The sequence below is a fragment of the Callospermophilus lateralis genome, chromosome 17, assembly GCF_048772815.1.
Source record: "Callospermophilus lateralis isolate mCalLat2 chromosome 17, mCalLat2.hap1, whole genome shotgun sequence".
NCBI classification, from domain to species: domain Eukaryota; kingdom Metazoa; phylum Chordata; class Mammalia; order Rodentia; family Sciuridae; genus Callospermophilus; species Callospermophilus lateralis.
Window position 1 is genome coordinate 27,047,752 of NC_135321.1, and position 23,602 is coordinate 27,071,353.

Here is a 23,602-nt window from a genome sequence, read left to right on the forward strand (position 1 = left end):
TGAGGCTTATTTTGCAGAAGACAGCAAGTTCCCCTCAAAGGGAGCTCTTGGGCCAATAGAGCCAGCCGTGGGTGTCAAGTCTAAACTAACATGTTGTGGACAAGTGTCGTGCATCTTAGGGAGGCTCCTGAAGGTGACCACACACATTTTGGTCTGTGCTTGGCAGGGAGAATCACAGAACAGACAGAGGGGAGGTTAAGTGACCTTTAGCCTGGGGACACAGGTAGCCTGCTGGAAAGGGCCGCTTAGGAGACATCATAGGCCTGGTACTTGGTTGTGGTAGATACTCTTCTGTTTCTCTCCTGGGACAGGTAATAGGTGCGGTTGGCCTCTGGGTAGGTGACCTTGCTGAGTGGGAGCCTGTAGATGGCAGGGTTGTTGGTCGTCAGGAGCAGGAAGGTGAGCGCTGAGAGGCAGAAGGGCCAGGTGCAGGGTGGTAATCCAAACTGGAGGGAGGGGAGACACAAAGAGAAGCCTGAGTTAATGAGTGCTAGCGCCTGTTTAATCAGACCTCACCAATGGCCTTTGGTCCTGGGTGGAGGAAGGGGTCCCCGGGGGGCACTGATGAGGGCATGCTTAATTGAAAGCCGATATAAATAAAATCATGACCATGGCACTAGCCTCCCTCATAGCAGGGAGCACACTCTCCTGCAATGCAGCCCTGGAACTCTAATGGGGTTACCATGCCTCTGTGTGGAAGGTGTGCTTTGTCTTGGGGAGTCTGGCTGGGCCACTTTTCCAGCTCTAGGAACCACGGCAGTTCTGTGTCTCCTCCCACCAGCTGTTATTGAAGGATTGCCTTTGGCAGACATTTAGAAGTTCAAGACCTTTGTCTTTGGTCACAACTCACTGGACTTGAAATGGGCACCCCACTCAAACACCACTTCCCATAGGCAGGTGGCTTGGAGTAATGGATCTTTTTTTTTCCTTGGGTATTGGGGATTGAACTCAGGGGCCCTCAACCACTGAGCCCCATCCCCAGGCCTATTTCATATTTTATTTAGAGACAGGGTCTCCCTGAGTTGCGTAGCGCCTCGCTTTTGCTGAGGCTGGCTTTGAACTTGTGTGGATTCTTTACTTCTGAGGACGTGAACTGAAAGGTACAGAGATAGTGTCCATGGGTCTTACATGAACTGGAGAACTGCACAGTGACAGGTGGCCATTGAGAAGCTTCGGGCCACAGAGAAACCCTTCCCAGACAGACGTGACACAGTGGAGTGGAGTGGAGGAATGATAGCCTTGTCCCTGGGAGCTGGAGACAAGAGCAGCTGCCTCTCCTCACAAGGGCTCTTCCATCCCCACATCCCTTCCTCATGATGGTGACAGGTTTTTCATTCCCTGAGGTGCCCTGAGGCTTTTGGATGCATTTCCTCAGTCTTTTGAGATAGCTTGAGTGCATCGTTTGCAAACAGAGAGCCTATACATTCAACTCTGAAGCAGATCAAATCATGTCCCCTCTTCCCCAAATATCATGTTATTATAAGCAGGAAGAACCTCAGGTGGTACCATGGGAGTGACGACACCAAATACTCACATGTGTCAAGATGGCACCATTGGATGGGCGTTGGGGGAAGAACAAGAACAGAACAGAAAAGAGGCTGCAGGGATACCCTGAGTGATACATGCTGCTCCAAGAGTCTTTCCAAAGCACAAGGTGCACTAGGTGTTCTGGAATGCCTCCCTTGGAGTCCCATGGTGGAAAGGACATTGAGCTCCACAGACTAGATCCAAATCTCAGCTCTGATCACCTTGTGATAATCATTTAATCTTTTTGAGACCTATTTCCTCAATAGTGAACCAGAGATCATAATACCTACTTGGAGAGATGGTGCTTATTGCATAGTAAATGCTCAATAAATGGTCCTCAGGACATAGTCATTATCATCAAGCAGATGGCAGGATTGTTGAAGACCCGGGGCTGCATATACATGTGCCCGTTAGAAAGCAAAGGAGTGTGGCTCATAAGGGCTCTTCTGAGGAGGGTTGAATGGTCTCATAAATGTCATTCAACATTTTAATACCCTGTTCCTCAACAAGATTGGAAATGACTTCTGGGTAAGTTAATAGCCTGCATGCTTTGGTATCCCTGTCCGTGGCCAGCACAGTGTCTTAAAAACAGGAGGCACCCAGGACATCAGCTTGTTTTCATTTTGAAATATGTCTAAATTGAGCGCTGTAATCTATAACTCCTTTGCCCACAGAGGTGAAGGCTGATCACCACTGGAAATACCGGTGACCAGGAACCATAGCTTCCTGCTTTGCATCTCTTCTGGTCCCTTGTCCAAGGAAGGCACATGAGTGAATGGATGGTGCCAGAAAAGGCAGCAGGCATGGAGGTCAGACTGTACCCTCTTGTTGCTCTCAGTGTTTCTGACAGTCCTCTGCAAATCCCCAGATCTAATTTCCCTTGTGCTGGAGGCTGTTACCTTAGGGCTTCATTCATTTGCTATTTCTTGATCATTTATTATGTGCTGGGTACTGTACTAGGTACATAGATGAAGAGAAGAATAGGATAGGGCCCCTGTTCTGAAGGAGTGCATGGGCTAAAGCTGGAAGATGACTGATATGTGACAATACTATGTGTCAAGTGTCATAGCCAGAGTGCTCACCATGTGATAGGCCCCAGAGGAAGAACTCACTCCACTGGGGGAGACAAGATAGTATCAGGGAAGGCTAACTCCACTGCTTAGAAAATACTGTCCTAGGTTAAGTTCAAAACACCCATTTTCATTAGAGGTGAAGGAGGAACTTTGATAGCCATGAGCAGAATGTCCCCTCCGTCCCACCTGCAGGAGCAACAGGAATTTTCCTGGTTCATATGATATGTCCCTTGAGCCCTTATCTAAGAAGAGGAGGTAGCAACTGCATGCTGAGCCCTCAGGAGTATGTGCCGGACCTGGGGCTGGCCAGTAGCTCCTCCTGACCTCACGTACCACCCAATGTGAGCTCAGACTGAAGGGGCCTTGGGGCTGCTTTGCGTAGCAGCACACTCTGGCTTCTCTAAGCTGGTTAATGCTTGACTCTCCCTGTGTCCTGAGGACTTTGCCAGCAACACCCCCTCACCCCCATGAACTGTGCTATTGGATACGAGACAAAGATACACATTGACCCACAAACCAGGTGGGCAGATGATCTATAGACACTCATAAAAAACAAATAATAAAGATTTAAAAATAGTCCTAAAGAATAGTACACTAGAAAGGAGTTCGATTTATAAGAGAACACACTTCTAATTGCCCTAAGGGAAGCTCCCTGGGCTCACTGATGATGGGATTTGATTGAGCAACAGTTGACATTTGAACTTCTGAGAACCAACTCCTTTCATCTTGTGGGGGTAACAGGGAGCTCTCGGAGTTTCTGCCATTCAGATGCAAAGCCCCAGATTTAATTTCCCCTGTGCTGAGGCTGTGACCTTAGGGCTTCATTCATTTGCTATTTCTTGAGCACTTACTATGTTCTAGGTATGTGGTTAGAGACAAGAGGGAGAACTGGGAAAGGTTTGTGAAGGAGGGTTTTGAACAAGTTTGGGGGAAGCTGAGAGGGGACTGTGGGCACATCTGCAGCCCAGAGATGTTGACTCACCACAGATAACATGTTGGCCAGGGCAGTCCCCAGGTAGGCTGCAAACAGTGCTGGAAGAAAGAACCGTCCATAAATATCCAATAACTATTTCACAGCTTCTCAGGCTTGGTCGACATATTTTCTCTTCATTAATTTTATGCCACTAATGCTATCTCAGATTTAAAAAAAAAAATCACTGAGTTATGTTTCCATTGCTTGGCAGGTTTAAAAGTGTTAAATTCCACGCAAATACCAGTACAGCTAAGTCGGCAGATGAACTTTGTTAAAAAAGGCCAGAATTTGGCTGTTACAGTTCTCTTGGGCCCCACCACCTTGCATTCCAGTAAAGGAACATTTAACAGCATAAACCATAAATGAAAATTTTACTATACAGCAAAGGCAAGCGAGTCCCCGAACTCCCTGCTGGAGTATTTCATGACAAAGCATTAACATAATATGAGCTTCCAGGGAGAAGCCGCATTCTGTCAGCTCTTGGGGCATCAAATGTTGCTGACGGCCTTGACTTCTGGGTGCTGGAGAGGAGGGCCTGACCACACTGCCCACTGGCCAGAGCCAGGTGCTGGCAAGGAGTGAGAAGTGATAGAAATGGGACGGCATAATTGGGCTCTGCCTCTGAGCCCTTCACTTCTCAACAGAGAACGTCCCAATTGTCCCTAGGACACCAACAACAGTGAACCCATAATAGTCACCATGTGCCCCCTTAGTAGGAACATCAACCATGTCCCTCAGCGTTCCTATGATGGAAGCACTATTATTGTCTTTATTTCACAAATGAGAAAACTGAGGCTCAGAGAGCTTTCATAGAGCGACTGTCATGCCGTCTCTGAGTTGGAGAAGTCCCTGTTGTTTGGGGTAGGGTTTCAAGATGGAAGCAGGAGAGATTAAGAGATGACCTCTAGGAGGAGGTCGCAGGCATGCAGTCATTGCATGCATCGCACCTGCCAGTTTCTTTCAGAGGGAACAGGAGGAGCCCAGGCATCCTTTGCATCATTTGAACCCTGGTTAATTCATAGAGGTTCTGACCACAGAAAACCCACTCAACACTTTGGGGGGCATTACTTTCATTGCTCTCATGAATTATCTGGTCTGTTCCAGACAATAGTTCTGTGAGGTGGGTACAGTTAGTATCGGGCACTGAGAGTTCAAGGGACTTGCCTAGGACCATACGGCTGACAAGTGACTGAGCCCTGGTCACCCGATTCCAAGGCAGGGCTCTTACCCACTGTGCACAGCGGCCTCTCAGGGCTGAGGTTAGAAAGAGCAGGGCAGATGGAAGGGTCAGAGATCAACCCAATGCCACCTGACCCCCAATTATAGGGGAGCCAGAAGGCTGAGTGGGGCTCTGGGAGTGGCTGGTGAAGAGTGGAGGGTGAGGCGGAGGCTGAGGTGGAGGCTGAGGTGGAGGCTGAGGTGGAGGCTGAGGCGGTGGCCTGAGAGCCCAACACATCAGATTCAGCTATTGGCCCGGGAGCTGGAGGAGTTATTCTCAGATTTGATATCTTTGATCAAATTTGATCTGTTACCAACAGGAAAACTCTCTGAAAACCTTACGTCTGCTCATCTGCGGTCGCAGGGCCTGCATTATGAGGAGGGAGGAGGAAGGATAGTCAGAAGAGGGGGTGGAGGACATGCAGCCCGTCTGGGTTGAAGGGAGGGAGAATTGTCTGTCCTGGGGGACGGATAGAGCAGGCTGCGATGGAAGGAGCATTCCACCTGGCCTGTCTTGTCCCTCTCTGTGTGACTGCAGAAAAGGACCATGACTATTCTGGATCTTTCAGCCGGAAGAGAAAGCGCTGGTTTCAGGAAGGAGTCTGATCCCCTCCAAGGAGCACAGACATAGTCTTTACAGACCCCATTTTGGGCAATTTATTTTGCTTCCTTTAGCTTCAGTTCCCCATCTGTGAAGTGGGGATGGTAATTGAACCCACCTGGTTTGAAGGTGTAGTGAAGACGGAATGAGATGCCACGTGTCAGCTTTCAAACTGTGGCACGTGGACAATCCTTGTGGTGGAGGCTACAATGTGTCTGCGTTGTAGGGTGTTTACCAGCAGCCCTGGCCTCTACCCAGGAGATGCCGGTAGAAATCCCTTCCTTCCCCTAGGTGTGACAAATAAGAATGCCACCAGACACTGCCAATGTCCCCAGGAAAGGGGGAAATCACCCTTGGTTGAGAATCACTGGTGTAACATCTGACATGTTAACCTTTTTTGAGGTTGGAACTCTGGAGAGGTGAGTGAGGTATAAAATTTAAGGTGGCCTCAAGCTCAGGGTCATGGAGACGTGTAGACTCATCACCTGCGGGACACTGACAGTGAGCACCTCCTGCAGTTCTGCATTTGAGCTGCCTCATTTGTCACATCCTCATCCTGGCCCTGGTTCTTTGAGGAATTTTTTTTTCACCTTCACAAAGTGGAAAAAAACCAACCTCAGAGAGCTGGTGTGGGCTAGCCAGGTGACACTTATGCCTCTTTAGTGCTAAGCTTATTTGGTCAATATGAGCAAATAAAAGTAATTACATAAGTACCTACAGGGCCTGGCTTTACAATGGAGATTTTTTGGGTCACAAAATAATTTTTAAAAGGAAGGAAGAAAAATACAGCAGCACTAACCCTTCACACCTACATCAGGGTTCACCTTCTTTATGTTTGCAGTGACTATCATAAAGTACAAAAGATAACATATCTTGGGGGCTGGGGTTGTGGCTCAGTGGTGGAGCATTTGCCTAGCATATGTGAGGCACTGGGTTTGATCCTCAGCACCACACAAAAATAACTAAATAAAAGAAAGATATTGTGTCCATCTACAACTAAAAAACAATAAAAAAGAAAAAAGAGAGAAAAGACAGTATATATACTAATTATATTAAGGAAACAAGTCTATGGTATTATCTGATCCAGAACATCTTCCTCAGTAAAGAATATTTGGGAAGCTTTTGATTGTAAACTTATTCTTTAAGTTAATGGAGATCATATTCCGGAATCTATGCTGTGCTGAGGTGACATCTCTGTTTTAAATCTCTGTTTCAAAAAGAGTTTTATTCGGTTTTCCTTCATAAAACATCAATAAATAAAAAATGTTCAAGGATGAAAATATAAAAATATGCCAATTGTTATGGTTAATATAGGTTCCTGGGGCACTGAGCATGTAACTCAGAGGGATCATTTGAAAGGATTATGGTCAATGTTTGGATCTTTAAGTTTCAATGGTGTATGTGATGTAAATCGCCAGATTTCATGTATAAGGATTAACTTGCTTAAGAGACAACTTGTCAGCTCCAATCACTGCTCAGGAAATTCGCAGTTCAACAATGAAATAATTCAACAATGAACTAGCCATAACCTCAAAACAAACCTGCCATCATGAGCTGAAACATTGTGTCCATGGAGAAAATAGTTTTGCATGTAACCATTTGATCCTTGGGCAGCTATTGAAGACAGTTTTAACTAAAAGCCCAGCTATAAAGCAAACATATCCCCCTATTTATCTTTGGGGAGTAGCAGAATTTTCACAGGGTGGATCTTTTATGGGGACACTTTCAGAGGTACCTACCACAGGCAATGGCCAGGAGATGCGTCTGCCAGGTGATGACATAGAACATGCCTCCTATGGCGATGCACGCCAGAGTGCTGTTGAAGCCACACAGGCCGAAGTAGATGGCATCAAAGGGCGTGGCAATGCTGAGTGCTGGGAGAGAAGGCAGGCGTCAGTACTGAATCACGAATCCTATGGGGGCTCGTGTGCCTGTCCCACACCCACCACACACACACACACACACACACACACACACACCCACACACACACCCACAAAGGACTTCTGATTTTATTCAGTGAAACTACATCTAAAACAGAATAAATAGCCACGGGGCCACATGAATTCTAGTGGCTAAGCTGTTAGGAGCTGCAGAGAGCCTCTGATAAAAGACTCTGAAATCTGATTTAAACAGTCCAGAGAATGTCCTTCTCTGGCCAAAGAGAAAAAGGAAGAAAGAAAGGAAGGAAGGAGGGAAGGGAGGGAGGGAATCGTTTTGCAAACAAATCCAGCTCCTTTTTGTCATTGGGGATGATAAGATTTTGAAAATGCCTAGAGGAAAATCTCTCCCAAACTTTAAATTTACACTACAGTGTCAGTGACTGGCACCAGTCTTTCTCAAGGACCACTTTTATCTGGAGGAGCAAGAGGGCGCTGCCACCAATAGTGGAGAAACAGAGTGCAGTGGAAGGAGGGGAAATTTGGAATTCTGGGAATGTGCAGGTGTGGCGATAAAGACCCATGTCCCTGGTTTCTTTACAGCTGGTTCCAGGCACTGGGGTCCCCTACCGCTCATTAACAAGGGAAAGCGATGACACAGACCTGCTAACATCCCCATGGTGGATCCGATTGCTGCGTGTAAGCAAATGAGAGGTGATGATATGAACAGGGCCACGAGAAAAATGCCTCCGGTCCAGGGGTTATCACAGCCGTACACTTGGCCGATCCCAACAGGGATGGCTCTCAAAAGCTGTGGATACAGAGTCACATTATTAGGGAAGCCAAAGAGATGACTTCAACCTTAGCTCCAAGTTTTCAGCACCAACACGTACTGCCACTGGTTTCCAAGGTGACTCAAACAGGTCAACTCTAAGAGGAACACAAGAAGGATCATCTTAACTTTGAGCTCTTGGAACACCCAGGGGTCAGGATGTTGAGTTTCCTTCATTTTGGAACAGGAGGGTAAGACTCTAATCCTCCTTGTGAAGAGAAACTGAAAAACTTTCACTCAAGGGCATTATTCATTAGCAAAGCAATGGATTCCTGATCAAAACTTTCATAATGTTTTTCAAACCAAATAAGATGACAAGAAGGCTAACTAGAAGATGGAAAATGTACTTTTGAATTTCCAAGAACCATATGTCTGGGTGTGGTGACATGAGTCTTGTCTGGCTGAACAACGAGACACAGAAGGGGCCTGGAAAAGGTGGCATGTCCACCATCTGCTCTCTTCGTTGGTTAACCTGGGGTACCCTGCTTGACTCTGTTCTCCAGGTATTTCGAGGTCCAATGGGACTCCAGAGTGACAGAGCATTCGAGGAAGTTGAAAACCTTGTAGGCACTTGCACAAATGCCCTGGAGTCAGAGAAGAGGATACTAGGATGCAGGCTTCCCTAGCGACTGCCATTGGGTCCTTTGTCTTGGAGGGTTTGGCCAAAGGCCCTTGGTACATGGAAGTGCTGAGTGGAAGTGGCTTGGGCCACACTGGCATGTGCTGGGTTTGCCTGCCCCTCTGACAGTAAGCTGGGGAGAAGCAAGAATCTTGGGGTGAGTTTGTGTATCTATTATGGCAAGTCTCCTGTCCATCTGAGCCCTCTGAGAAGACTGTCCCTGTGGGTGCCAGGGGACGGAGAACTTGCAGCTCATGGGCCTCACACCTAGTGAGAGAATACAGAGACAGGAGCACAGGCCTCGTGGGCTAACCCTGCAGGTCAGTACCCTGCACTCCAGGATGGAGAACAGAGTAGGGCTCTGGCATGGCCATGCAGGGGCAAGGGGACAGGTGACAGAGTTTGACACAGAGGCAGTGGTACTGGGCAGTTTGATCCCTGCATAGTTACCCCAGCTGAGGAGCCTTTCTAATGGCCATGAGAACAGAGGAACTCAGGGAGGCTCAAACCTATTGGCAGTTTTAGACCCTTGCTCTGACATTGACCACATATTTTTCAGAAACTGGACTCTAATTAGAATTGTCAAGAAGATCCAATAAATGAATCATTATCATAATTCATTCAGTTAGCCAGAAAGGTGTTTCTTAAAAATGACCACCACAAATTGGCTCCCCCTGCCTTGAGTTTTGGGTTTCTAAATTATGTATACAGGATTCTTCTTTTTTTTCCATTTCTATAAAGTGATGAAAATATTTTTCCAATTGAAAATGTGGTGCAGAGAATGTAATATCTTAAAGTTGCAACTTCTGACATCATCTCATAACACACTGCTTGAGTAATTTTGCTTCCAAAAGAACTGAATTGGGAAAATACCACGACTGGGAAATCTGGGGAGCTGAACCCCAACACAGCACCTTTTCTCACCTCTGACCCAAGAAGGTCCTTGGAAAAACATAACAAACAACAAAACGGGGCTACCACAAAGGTTTCCTTTGCTAACTAATGATGCTTCTTAGTGCAAATGGAGGGCTCTTTTGACCCATGTTGTGGAATGTGGAGAGACACCAGGCTTCATTATATCTGAAAGTTCCTTCAACAAGCCCAAGTGGCGTTGTTGTGATGAATTGCCAATAATGAAGTTTCAGGGTGAGTGTCAGACTGGGGGCCTTTTAGCATAATGGAAAGTAGGAGGCCTCGGAGAAAACGTGCCTGGTTAGATAAGAAGGCTGATGGGCATGTTTCTCCAAGCTGATTTAGTGCTTTTAGTGTAGCTTCTTATTTATTATCTTGGCAGACTTCCAGAGGTCAGCATTTTATACAGAATACTTGTTAAAGAGGAAAAAAAAAAACAATTTTGAAAGCTCTGTTATATATAGTTCATATTGGGGGAACACCTGCACTTTAAAACATGAGCCAGCCTCAGAGAGCAAATGAAATAAGCTCTGGAGGTTATAACTGTGACTTTTTAAGCCAATACATGGTAGCATAATGTGCACATTTTTAATGATTCAATGATATTGAGGGAAGAAAAGACACACTTGCATTAAAATCAGAGTAAAGCATCAAAAATACTTTTTTTTTTTTTAGATACCCGAGATTAAACCCAGGGTCCTTTACCACTGAGCCACATCCCAAACCCTTCTTTAAACATTTTTAAATTTAGAGACAGGGTCTTGCTAATTTACTTAAAACCTTGCTAAGTTGCTGAGGCTGGTTTTGAACCTGCAATCCTCCTGCCTCAGCTCTCTGAGTTGCTGGGATTACAGGCATGTGCTACCTACCATGCCCTGCTCACAAATACTTTTCAACAAAGGAAAAAAGAAAAGAACCCAGGCCTGGAGTCAGGGGTCTGGAGTTTGCTCCTTACTAATTTGTTGTGTGATCTCAGGTGGGTCTCCAAACTTGGCCTCCATTCTACTCTCTGTGTTATAACAGGTGGGACCAGAAATAATCCTTTTAGCCCTTAGAAGGAGGCAAGGAGGGTAGGTCATGAAATGTGTGCAAAGCATGTCTTGGATTGTATAACTGTCAGGAATTATCACTCAGGATATTCCTTGTGTGCACAATAAGCAGATACCACTTTGATATTGAGCTTGTACCGACACTGCCCTTCCTCCTTCCATGACACCTACCAAGGGCACCTGGACCTCCGACCAGGTGATGTTGGGCACAGAGGATGCAGGCTGTAGCAGCACCGTGGGGAAGAAGAGGTTGTAGTGGCCTGTGGCAGCCAGGTACAGGGTCACAGCAATGTTGAAGGGCAGCGTGAAGACTGGCAGGTCCCACTTGCTGAAGATGGTACTCAGGGCACTGGAGAGGATGGGGCTGATGGCAGAAGCACAAGACATGGTGGTCAGGAAGCTGCCTGGCTCCCCCACTGAGCCACGCAGCAGCAGGAGACCCCTGCACCTTCCCAGAGAAAAGCAGCCTGCTGGGGTCCTTCCCAAGCATGACTGGCCCTGGGGCAGGGCCTTCCCTGGGCCAGGGCCTTCCCTGGGCCTCCTCCCTGTGCAGGGTACAGGAAGGGATGCCCACACTCACCTCCAGAAAGAGAGCTTTCTGGGAGATGTTTTAAAGGACAGGAGCCTCACTACTTCCTCATACAGCTCCCTCCCCAGGCAGGAGGAGAGAGGACAGGGCGGGGGAGGGAATCACAGTCACTCAGTCATTTAGCTAGGGTTTATTGAGTGGCCAAGCTCACTAGCCTCATGGCCAGGGTGCCCTGTGTTTTCTGGAGGTGAGAGAGGAGCCTGGCGTTCTGAGGGCTCTGCCCCATGGCTGTCCTTCAGCCTACCCTGGTCGGGGTCCCAGGGACAGAGGAAAGCTGTGGGAGCAGGAGGGAGGAGATTGCCGGAAACTGACAGGCCCCCATAGTGTGGTTCTTCCCCTGTGTGGACCTCAGTTCTTGTTCTGGGCTCTGGCAGGGTAAAGCAGAAACCCTTTTAGATCTTAACAAAAGAAGAAAGGATGGTAGCTGAGACCCGGTGTATAGGTGACCTATACTCTGTGCTCCAGCAGTGTGACCTATACTGCGCTGTGCTGCAGCAGCATCATGTCAGTCAAGGTTTCCAGTGGGTGTCTCTGACATGCAAGTTAAACAAAAGGCACTTAAAAACGGAGTTTAGATGGGCAGTCACAGGTTCAAGGTAAAAAGAACAGTGGCCTTTGGATTTGAACCCATGACCTCAGAACAGACTTACCAAGACATGGACATGACGATGACAGGGAGCAGAAGCCACCAGTAATAGTCGCCTTTGTCTGAGAACACTGCCATCAGCAGCCCCACCAGCACTCCGTTGTAGCCATGGAGTCCTGCCGCAATTGCTGACCTGGGGACAAATGGGGCTGGTGAACTGGAGGTTTTCCCAGGCCTTTAATTAATTAATTTATTTATTTCGGTATCGGGGATTGACTGCCCAAAACCTTGGGACCCCTTGCCAACTGGACATCGTCTCTAGGTTGTCCTTCCTGCACTTAACCACTGAGCCACATCCCCAGCCCTTTTTAATATTTTTATTTAGAGAAAGGGTCTTGCTAAGTTGCTGAGGTTGGCTTTGAATCTGCGATCCTCCTGCCTCAGCCTCCTGAGCTGCTGGGATTAGAGGCATGCATTACCACTCCTGGGTCCCAGGGCCTTTTCCTGCCACATGCTTCACAGGCCATCATTATGGGAGTGACTGGGTGAGGACACAGCCCTATCACCCCTGCATTTTTCTCTAGAAAAATGTGTATGTCCCTAGGAAATATTGCCTTCAGCTACCAGTGCTCTTATTCTGAGGGGTTTCTGAACTGAGGGGTGAGAAGGGGTCCTCTCGGAGGAGTGCCCTCTTGGCTTCACACTTGGACCCTGGGTCTCTGGGGACTTACCTGTCCTGGCTCAGGATGAGGGCTGTCAAGGTGGACATAATGGTGCCCAGGCAACCCGAGATGGCCCACCAGGGGTTCTGGATGAAGAGGCCAAGGACGATGAGGATGCCGCTGAGGGGGTTGTTCACAAACATCACCTGAGACGTGCCCCGGAGCACCCAGTCCAGAAACTGGAACACTGGGGATTTGTCTGAAACGGAACAGGGAGGGACTTGGCAAAGGCTCGGTGTGGAGGTCCTGGGTGAGACCTGGTGGCCAGGCCCAGGGAGTGTGGGATCTCTCTGAAAATCCAAAGTGGGCTTCTAGGGAGCCAGCCACCTGCCACAGAAGAGTGTCAAAGGAGAACCTGGGAGAGCATTGACTGCCCCAAACCTCGGAACACCTGCCAGCTGGATGCCGTCTCTAGGTTGTCCTTCCTGCAGTGGGAGTTTGGTCCCCCATGCAGTCTATGCCTCCCATAAGAGTGGCATAAAGTTTCCAGAAAAACTCTCATGCTTCATAGAGAGTGCCACACCCAGGAGCTGAGCTCAGGGGCATTGCCGGAGAGAATCTATTGGCCTGGGAGACAGTTCTCCTGTACGTCAGCCAGAGGGCATTTTTCTAGAATGCTGCTAACTCTCGAGAATCCCAGCACTACAAATGTTTATCTGAGTGGGACATTTGGGAGCACAGGATTATGCCGTTTAGAAATGAGAGTTTGCCCACGTAACTGTACCTGTATTTATATCCCAAGAGACTGTGTAACAGCAAATCCTAGCTTTCTTGGAAAACCCTAGATAGAGCTCATTCTACTCTACAGAAACACCTCCTCAGCCCCCATTATGGCAGTGCATTGCCAGGGGTGGCCAAGGTGACCTTTTAGGTATAGATCTAGGGCTGCTCTCACAAAACTGTACCTTTAAGTCTCTCTCCGCATTCCTTCATCTCTCCCGTGATGTAGCTGAGGGCTTTGCTGACCCTCTTCCCGCTGGCGGCCATGGAGCTCTGGATCCAGGAAGTCCTGGACGTGCTGGTTTCTACCTTAATCTCGGAGCTCTCCTCCATGGTGTTCAGATCCTGCCCAGGGAAAAGAGAAGGCAAGAGCCTTCTACCACCTGTGGTTTTCACAGTGATGTTTGTGGTCCTCGGGGACCTGTTTCTTTTGTTTGACAGGCCACCTCATTTAATGAGGGACGAGAGGACATTTTCATCCTCATTTGTGGTAGAGGGCTCAGCCATACAGAGATTCTTATTTGCAAAGGTCAAGGTCAAACAGTAGGGTTAAGGTTAAACACAGATGTCTAGAATTTTAAATATACCATACTCTTTCTAGAAGAAATCCTTTTCACTTCTGCATGTCTACTCTTTAAAATTGAACTGGCCATGAATATAAAGGTATGAACTTGAATATGTGAAGATTCCATTTTTGAAAATTGGCATGATCTTATTTCCTAAATTCTTGATTTAAAGGAAACTTGATAAGAGGTAATTCAAATAAAAGGAATATGAAAGTTCACAAAGCAAACCGTGACCATTTTATCTAAATGTCCCTACATTTCTGAAAATATGAATTTCAAGAAAAATTTGCCTAAATGAGAAAACCTCCTTGACAGACCTCAGCTCCCCAATCTGCTACAGGCTGTGTGACTGGAAGGCGCTGTCCCTGATTTGGGACACCCTGTACTCACAAGCAGCTCAATGGTGGGCTTCCGGTATGGATAGGGAAATGGCTCTTTGGCTTGTCTCTCCTGGTGTTCGCTTTTTCCAAACACTGAAGAAGGAAGGAAAGAGAATCATCAGTTCGGGCACCTCAGCAGTACTTTAGTACAGGCTCGAGTTAGACTCTTGGGCATATTGTACCTTCCTTTACTGGTCTTAGGCCCATTTGGGTCCTCCCTTTGGGAAAAAAAAATGTACATGATCATGTAAACAGGATGTTTTACGAGGAATATAGGGAGTTCAGAGGAGTATCGGGAGTTCACTGACCCTTGATGAGGAAGCCCCAGTGTAGCTCGACTCCTATGTTCATTAAATGAGGGAACAGGAGCCCCGAGGGATGTGACTTTCCTGTGACCCCTGAAACCAGAGTTCTTTCTCCTATGCCACAAATCAGTGCAAGAGGAAGGAACTGGATGGGATTGCCGTCCTTCACTTGCTCCTTATGCAGCAGTAGGCTGCCTGGGCCATGAAGGATCTGGATTTGAACTTGACTCTGACTCTCCCAAGCTGGCTGATTTCAGGCTGATTGGTCTTTGGTTTTCTCTGTCTCTGTCTCTCTCTTTCTCTCTTATTCTCTATTTTTTGATGTTTGTCTCTGAATTTTAGGCATTTTAATAGATGGCAATTGCTGTTTGGATCAAGATATCTATGTAGATATCATATACACTTTTGTGTATACTTTTAATTCTAGAAAACTCTTGTAATGTGACTCTAAACATTTTTTGACTATTGAGGACAGTTTATTTTTGCGGATGACCAATTTCAGTAGGGTTTTTGGCACCCTGAATGAGGGTCCTTCCAAGTTTCAGTCTTGGTGCTATGGCTCCCTCTTGTGGTCAAGTGTGAGAATGGCAGGCTGGATTCTGCCCTCTCTGTATTTTTGAGACTGCATTGGTGGTTATCAGTCTGTATTCCTGAGACTTCTGGGTGTAAAGGAAGGGATGTGTCAAAGGGACTGTGTTCCCACTTTTGAAGGAGCACGGGCTGAAAATACCAGTGTGGTTGGGAAGTTATGCCACGAAGTTTTGAAAGGAGGAACAGAGAGAAGTTCTATAACTCAGATCATGTGTGATCTCTTGACAAACCCACCGCTACTGTCTGGAGATTCCTCTACCTGCCATTTTGTGGCAAAATTCCCAAGCACTCCATCTCCAGGCTCCTCTGCATGGGATCCAACTCTACCATACCCGGAGCTCACCATCCCAAGAGATATTAGGAAGGAAGCTATTGACCTTTTGAGACAATGCTCTTTCACACCATGTCAGAGGCCCCTGTCAAAGACACACTAAAGGGCTTGGGGGCCCTTCAGTTATCTGCTATTCTCTCTCCACCTTGTAAATCTTCCTATAACCTCCCCAGGCCCTTTTTTCTGGCCTTGCTGACTTCTGGTGTGCAAGGGTGAGATTAGAGGAACTGGAGGAAGGAAATACTGATGCATCTTCAGGGAGGCATGAGTTGTGAGGGGGGAACTATCTGTGGAGTCATCTCTACCTGCTGCAGTGCCTCTGGCCAGCTGTGAAACCCTGGGCAATCTGCTCCCCTCTCTGGAGGTTGGGGTTGGGATTGGCTCTCTGTCTTTCCATGAGGCTACTCCACACTGCAGCTGATCTCTCCAGACTCCCCCTGTTTACCAGAACCTGCCTCATCTTCCAGGTCTCTGGCTTCTTCACCTGCTCAGCTTTGGCTGCTCCCCCGGCCCCCTCCTCACCATTCCCCTCTACCTGTTCCCTTGGCCTTGGTATTCCCACCACTGTCTCAGATGAGGCCTTTTCAACTATAATCTCCCAGACCAGTGGTTTTTGAATTGATGGTAAATTAGAATCTCATAAAGAGCTCTAAAAGACCCCAGGCCAGCCCAGCTACTCCTCAGATGAATTAAATTAAAGCTTTGGGGATGGGATACAGGGGATTGCCACATGCAGCCAGGCTGAGACCCCTGGCCTAGCTCTGTGTTAGCCCACAGCCTGGCCCGTAGGCAGGGTGTGTTCAGACCAAGGAAAACGGTGGCTTTGGTCAGTGGTCACATAAAAAGAATGAACCTGACCTTCATGGGTCTCCCCACCACCCTGTGAAGCAGGTGCTGTCACTGCCCCTGTTTTATTAGAGATGAGGAAGCCAGGGACTGCACACGACAGGGAGAGTGCTCACACCTTTGCTCCTCCTCCGAATGGACGACCACTCGATGTGGAACACGCTCCTGTGCCTGGGGAGCACAGCCTCAGAGCCCTCCTCGGCCTTGGGGCCTGGTGGTGGTGACTGCTCCCCACTGCCACCTAGCCAGGGGTGAAAAGAGACAGGTCAGCACCTCATTTGGTCCATACCCCTGAGTGCCAAGCAGAGAGCCAGGAAAAACCACACCCAGAAGCTGGGAAGTAGAGTGTGACAGTCTGATTCGGAGTAGTGACTACATCAGTCTTTGCATAAAGCACTCCACTGACTGCACAGCAGAGGCACGTGGTCCAGAGGCTGCCCAGAGAAGTGGAAAACGTTCACATGGCTACATTTGCACACTTAACTCACTTGGCCCACCTTGAAATGGATAGGATGGGCGCTGATATTGCCAAAAGATGGAAAATTGAGACGCAGGATGATTCTATATCATTCTGTATTAAGCCTTTCGGCCCTCAGCTTCTAATCCATGACAACTGCCATTTCCTTTCCCTACAGAAACCTGAGTTACATCCTTGTCAAGAGATGGAAGAGACAGCCTAAGAGCCATTTAATTGCACTTTAGACCAGCATGAACAGGTGGACCCTGGGCTGACTGCCCAGTCACTACTCTTCAGCCAGTGCCTTGGACACACCTAGGCTAGAGAGTTCTAAATGGCTGTGTATTACCTCACCTGCGTGCTTTTAAAAAATGCATGAGCCTTACCCCAGACTAATTTAAAAAATTGAAGTTTTTAATGCCCATGTATTTAAAAATGGCTCTAATATGCAGCTTGGGCTGAGAAGTATAGGTTCTTGCTACTCAAAGTTTGGTCCCTGGACCAGCATTAACATCAGCTGTGAGCTTGTTAGAAATGCAGAATCTCAGGTCTTACCCCAGATTGATGGAATTAGAATGTGTCTTTCAACAAGATTCCCCAAGTGCGTTCCATGCATATTAAAGTTTGACAAATATCAATCTATGGGGAACCAAGTGCCTTGAATATGTTATCAGCTCCAAGAACCCCTGTTCTGTATCATATGGTCTTCAATTTCCATTCTATGGGTAGGAGAGCACTCTTACCATTAGGAACAGATTTTTCAAGGCATGGTCTGAGAACTCACAGCATGGAATCACCACTTTGTTAAAGTGCATGTGCCTAGGCCTGCTCAAGGTCCGTTTACTGGAATATTTGGTGATTCCTAGGGCATGCAAGTTTAACACACTCTGCTAGAGATTCTTTAGTATACCAGAATCACATGCTCCAGTAGCTGCCTGGGTGAGTGGAAAACATTTACACTATTACATTTGCACATTTTCTAAGTTAACACAGTTGGTTCTTTCAATGGTACCTTGAAAAATACAGGTTAGAAAATGATATTGCCAAAAGATAAAAAATTGAGGCTAAAGATGATTTCTCCTCCTCCTCCTCCCCCTTGTCCTCCTCGTTCTCCTCCTCCTCCTCCTCCTTCTTCTTCTTCTTCTTTTTTTTTTTTTTGGTATGGGAAATTGAACTCAGGGACACATGAGCATTGAGTATTCTGTAGCAGCCTACAAATGGGGACTCTTTCCTTTTCTCTGCATCTTCAATGCCCAGTCTGGTCCATGGGCCAATTTCGTGGACATCACTAGGGAGCTTGCCAGGAATGTCTCATCCCCAACCTGCTGAGTTGAAATCTGCTTTCAAGCAAGAAAACCTGCTGATTTGGAGGTACATTGAAATTTGAAAACACTGGTCTCCATCACACTGTTCTAGGGACAACTTTATTTATTTATTTATTTTAGTTGTAGTTGGACACAATACCTTTATTTCACTTATTTATTTTTACGTGGTGCTGTGGATCGAACCCAGGTCTTGCACATGCCAGGCGAGTGCTCTATTCATGAGCCACAACCCCAGCCCCTCTAGGGACAACTTTAACAAAGCTCAGAACACAGGAGGAACAAAACCCCAAGAGTCTGTGGGTATGCATGAACAAAGAATGAAGCCTTGCTTAGTCTTTTAGATTGAAAGGTAACAAAAGACTGTCCCTTTCCTCTGGCTCAGGTGGAGAAGCAGTTACTGTTAGGCATCCTGTGCGTGGGTCAGCCTTTAGCCTCATCCCAAACTGGGGAGTGGAAGTCAACTCTGCACCGCAGAGACACCCGGAAGTCAGCTTGCCCCCAGACACCTCTGCAGACAGGGTTCATGCAGGGTGAGAATGGAAGGGGCATCCTTGCACCACCTGACAAAGCAGGGTGTTCTCCCATAATATCAATCCCCAGCGCACATCTGTCAGACTGGGAGGGCATCTCTGTTGGACCATTGCTTCTTTTTTTTTTTTTTTTTTAATTAATTTTTATTGTAGGTTGTTCAAAACATTACATAGTTCTTGATATATCATAATTCACACTTTGATTCAAGTGGGATATGAACTCCCATTTTTACCCCATATACAGAGACCATTGCTTCTTGTTCCTCGTATAACGAGTGCTGGCCACCCAGCCATCTCCTTGGCAGAGCTGTATTTTAACTTAGCATCATAAACGCAGAATTGAAGGGAGTTTCGGGATCACAGCCCGCCTCCCCTGTCTAAGGAAATCAACTCTCCAGGACACACAGCTCATTAATCTCGGCAGAGCTGCAAATCGCATCAGGTCTCTTGATGCTCAGTTTACTGCTCTCTCCACCCAGGGCTGGCTGCACGGTGCAACACAGACCTGTCTGCCTTTCTTTTTATCCTGGGACCTGGTCCTGGATATCAGAGGGCACAACACATGCTGCCTATGAGCCTGTGTTATTTTTCATATGTACAAAGAAGGTCCTTCAGTTTAACAAACCAAAGCAACATTTATCCGAAAGTCTTGGCAATCCAAAGGGAAAATTGCTGGTTGTTAAGATACCCTAGATTTTGTTCACTGAGTTATATACTAGCAGAGGTAGGGCGAGCTGGGCTTGCTGGCCGAGGTGCCGGTGAGGCTGAGCTTATCCATCAGGCAGGGCTTACATGAAGCAGAGCACGTACCCCCCACCCCAAAGAACCCTCCCCCACCATAATTAAACTTCTTCTCTTGTCAGAAAGACTTTTACAAGACTGTCAACAGGATTTCACAGGAATTCAGCAGAGAGCTCAAATGTGGTTTGAAGCTTCCTCTTTCTTGTAAATGCCAGGTTTGTAGGCAAAATGTGTGAAACCTCTCTCTAGCCTAAGAATATGGGACAAAGAGTAACTGTTATGTTCCCACCCACTCCCACTGTCCTGTAACTATCCCACTGAATAGAAATCTAAAAGAATTTCAAGACTTGAGATCCAGAGATTTTTAGGAATCAGCCCCTCTGGACCATTGCAGCTTAAATAAACCTCCTTCCTGAGACTTCCTCTGGCATCTAGCCTCATCTGTCCTACATCATACAGGTGGCTGCAGAAGACTGGTGGCTCAGCCTCTGTCTCCTTGGTCTGCATATTTAGTAGCTCAGATTCTGTGCCTGCTCAGAACCCAGAAACAAAACAACATAAAAACAAACTCTCAGCAAAACAAACAAACACTAAGAGGCACCTTTGTCATATAGGTGATATTGAAGTGCTGTGTCTGGGAGGGTTGAGATTGAGAGGTGGGAACAAATGCCACAAAGAAGATTGGAGATGAAATAACCAGCTTCCCAAGGCTGGCAAACCCTTAAAGTGAAGGTGATAGCAATTTACTGCTGGCCTCTGGGACAAATTCTCAAGACTTTCATAATGGATAAAGGCAATTTCAAGAATATTATGAGCATGTCTATCAAAAGTTCTAGAAATGAGATGTACCATGGGTGTGGTGGGGAAAAAAAGAAAACAACACTGAGAACCAAAAGTCACTAATTTTTGCTTGGCCTTTTGCAAGTCATGTGACCTCACAGTTTCCTCAAGTGCAGGCATGCAATTCTCCCTGGAAAATGTGCTCAGGATCTGTCGGGCTGACCTTGCAAATCCTACCTGTGAATGAGACAGACATCTCAGAGGCATACCTGCCATTTCTTTCTCATTCTGTAATAAAATGAGATCATGCTTGCAAAATGCTCTGGCAAATAATTTGGCAGTGCTTCTCCCTTGGGGACTTCTTTAGAAAGGACAAACTCCCCTCAGATGGCACTGGAAGGATCCATCCTCTGTCTCAGACACCTAGTATTTTACACCTACCTGTGCTGCCCCTTACCTAGCTGAGGATTAATCATTTGTTCCCGACTGTCACCTTAATAGGACGGTGAGGTCATTGACAGCCAGGATCATACTAATTTCCGTTAGCACCCCTGGTACTTATCAGGTACCAGGTATACCATAGGCACTCAGAAGTGTAGTTGAATCTGCAAATTTTAATTTCTGAATAGTATAGTCGTTGGATACCCCAGAGTATGAACTATTTTAAAAATAATATTTCTTATGGCAAATGTTAAATGACTGATAAATATTGAAATAACGGTGGAAAGCTTTTGGAGGGTGACAGAATTTATAGTTGAGTTGTGTCGATTTTGGAAGTTGAAGGATGACTATTTTGAATTACTTGGCTAAAAGGATGGAAGTTTATAGATGGTGGTTGATAAAATGGTCCTGTAAGAGGGGCTGGAAGAACTCAGTTAATGAGAAAGAAGAAAACAGGCCAAGGAAGATCGAGATCTGGCTTGATGCCATCTGTTTTGGTCACCAGATGTTACATGGGTTTCTTCCATCTGGCCGTGAAGCCCAAGACTGCTTGAAGGTGGGGCTGGGCCTCTATCCCAAGTATAAATTTTGTTCACACTAGGTGCTCAATAAGTGCTTTTATCATGTCGCCCTCCCCCAAACATCAGACACACACAGAAACTAGAACTCGAGTGGCCTGGTTCAGTAAACAGATGTGGGCCCCTAGGACATTGGCCATCATGTTTCTCTGCTCTCAGTAACTCAGTGGCCGAGTCGCTCCCTGGCATGACACTTGGTGCAGGAAACGGCCATTCTTCCCCCTCCAACAGGCTCATGAAGTGTTCCTATGCAAGTAGCTTCACGACAGGGGCCATTCAGGACCACTTTAGGGGCATGGTCTCTGCCCTCCAGGACTGCCACCCTCCCGTGTTTTAACAGCAAGCCTCCGTGATGCTTTCTCCCATTGATTCAGAAGGAGAGAATAGTCTGAGCTGCACTGATTGGTTTCAGAAACACCTTCTCTGGGGAACAGTGATCCCCAAGAGCTCCTGCCTCTACTGTCCCCTAATGCACAGGAGATGCCAGCCTTTCAGATTATCAGTGGTAAAAAAAAACATTCTACAGAAGAGCCCACCTGTGGAATCAAATTTTGAGGCTTATTACAATTTTTTTGAGGTAACAAAACACACCTGAGCCCTATTTGATGTCTTTCAGAAGAGGAAAATGATCTGGTCTGTCTTTCTAAAAATCAACCCCAAAAGGCCAACGCTTACATACCTTCTACAGGTTGTCTCTCAGGTTTGGATCAGGGTTCGCCCTCTCCTGGAGGCGCATCAGTGCCGGCCATGCATCACACGCAGTATCGACACATGGAGCATCTGCAATCTACCATCGAGAGGTGTTTGTCATCTGTCCCTGCTCCCTGGGCCTCTTATTCCCTCACTCTGCTGTTTGGGGACACACCCACACACTACAGGGCAATTTCCTAGCTGCAACGTCAATGAGTTTTTTTTTTTTTTTTTTGAGGTAACACATCTATATAGTTTGATTTTTCTTACAAAATGTTCTACATGATTATGCTTTGGCCACAATTTGGGCAGATGTTTCCCTATGTGGAAGTCGAGCTTTGCACTAGAACATGTAATTTTCTAGTCCTGGAAATTACATGTTCTAGTGCAAAGCTCTCATACACACACACACACACACACATACACACACACACACACAGAGAAATGGATGCTTGTGACCCCCTTTTCTGTATTTAGTTGATAGTTTGGAGGATAACTATCAGAGGCATGGACTGTGAGGACTGGGAAAGACTTCTGAGTTCTCTAGTCCAGCCCTCTGATTTTATGGATTGGGAAACTGAGGCTTAGAGCATGGAGTGACTTGCTTGTGGTCACACAGCTATTGACAAGGCCAGGAGGAGGTGTTATATAGGTCTGCTCTGTCTTTTGCCTCGTAGTCTTAAGATTTATTTTCCTAAACATTACTTCCCATGAGGGTTTTATTTTTGGTCTGTCAGTTAATTCTGCTTTTGAATGAAAGGGCTCAATAGCATATTCTAGAATTCATTTTTCTAGAACTGTAGTCCCCTTTCCTTAAGTAAAACCCCACAGTCTGCCTGGACCTTCCTAGTAGAACTGGCTGGAGGTGGGTTGAGAGCAGGCGAGGTAAAGAGGAAGACCTGGCCTATAGGAACATTTGGAGATAAATTGTTTGGAAACTCCAGCTTCTTAGGTACCTGATTTTTAAAAATTTTTTAGGAAGGTGAGATAGGAGTCACCATAACTGTAAAATAAGCCTCACAGTTGATAATTTTAACTCGTTCTCTGCTCCTTCCCTGCCCAGCTCCCAGCTGACCTATGGAATTGCCTGGATTTATTTCTTTTGGTGTCTTCGACTCACTTCATGGGGAAGACATTAATGATCATAAATGAGTTGATATCTCAATTAGCTTCACAATACTTTATGATAAGCTCATAAATGAAATTAAAGAGAGTCCAAAGAGCACCCCATCTGTAACTGGGGTGGGTCCTGACCCATCTTCTAGAATGCCTTGCACTCTCTGCTCACTGTAAGCACCCAGGCCATGCCCTCACAACTGCATGCCCACATTACCAGTCTCCCTGATTTTGGCCTTTCTCCTTTCAACCCATTCTATGCTTCTGTTGCTTGATCATGTCTTTATGTCACTCTCTTACTCAATAATCCGCATAGTTCCCTGTTGCCAAGAGCATAATGCTCCAACTCCTCTGCTGGACTTTGCAAATGTTCCACAATATGGTGAACTTCACCATCTTTTCTTCCAACATGCATCCTACTGGGCCCATGCTGACTTGTTCACTGCTCTCTGTGCTTCCTCCTCTTTCCTCTTGCCTAAGTTCTAGGTATGTTTCATCATTTGGGTCATGTTCTACTCCCCACGAAAGCTTTTCCTGGCTTGCTGGCCCACATGAATCCACTTACTTTGATTGCCCATAGTGTGGGGAAAGTACTCTAGATAGCACCTGTACAAGTGCACAGTAGA

General features: G+C 46.6%; 1 protein-coding gene across 1 annotated transcript in view; it reads right to left on the minus strand.

The window, feature by feature from the left end:
* Positions 1 to 245: 245 nt before the first annotated feature.
* Slc14a2 (solute carrier family 14 member 2) overlaps positions 246 to 23,602 on the minus strand; it is a 45,848-nt gene continuing 22,491 nt past the window's right edge. The window contains exons 10-19 of the mRNA XM_076836747.2: positions 16,437 to 16,559; positions 14,256 to 14,338; positions 13,485 to 13,644; positions 12,589 to 12,778; positions 11,922 to 12,050; positions 10,854 to 11,046; positions 7,934 to 8,081; positions 7,132 to 7,266; positions 3,583 to 3,632; positions 246 to 446 (exon numbers count right to left, since the gene is read on the minus strand). Coding sequence (XP_076692862.2) covers positions 246 to 446; positions 3,583 to 3,632; positions 7,132 to 7,266; positions 7,934 to 8,081; positions 10,854 to 11,046; positions 11,922 to 12,050; positions 12,589 to 12,778; positions 13,485 to 13,644; positions 14,256 to 14,338; positions 16,437 to 16,559 — 1,412 coding nt within the window. The remainder of the gene's footprint in view (positions 447 to 3,582; positions 3,633 to 7,131; positions 7,267 to 7,933; positions 8,082 to 10,853; positions 11,047 to 11,921; positions 12,051 to 12,588; positions 12,779 to 13,484; positions 13,645 to 14,255; positions 14,339 to 16,436; positions 16,560 to 23,602) is intronic.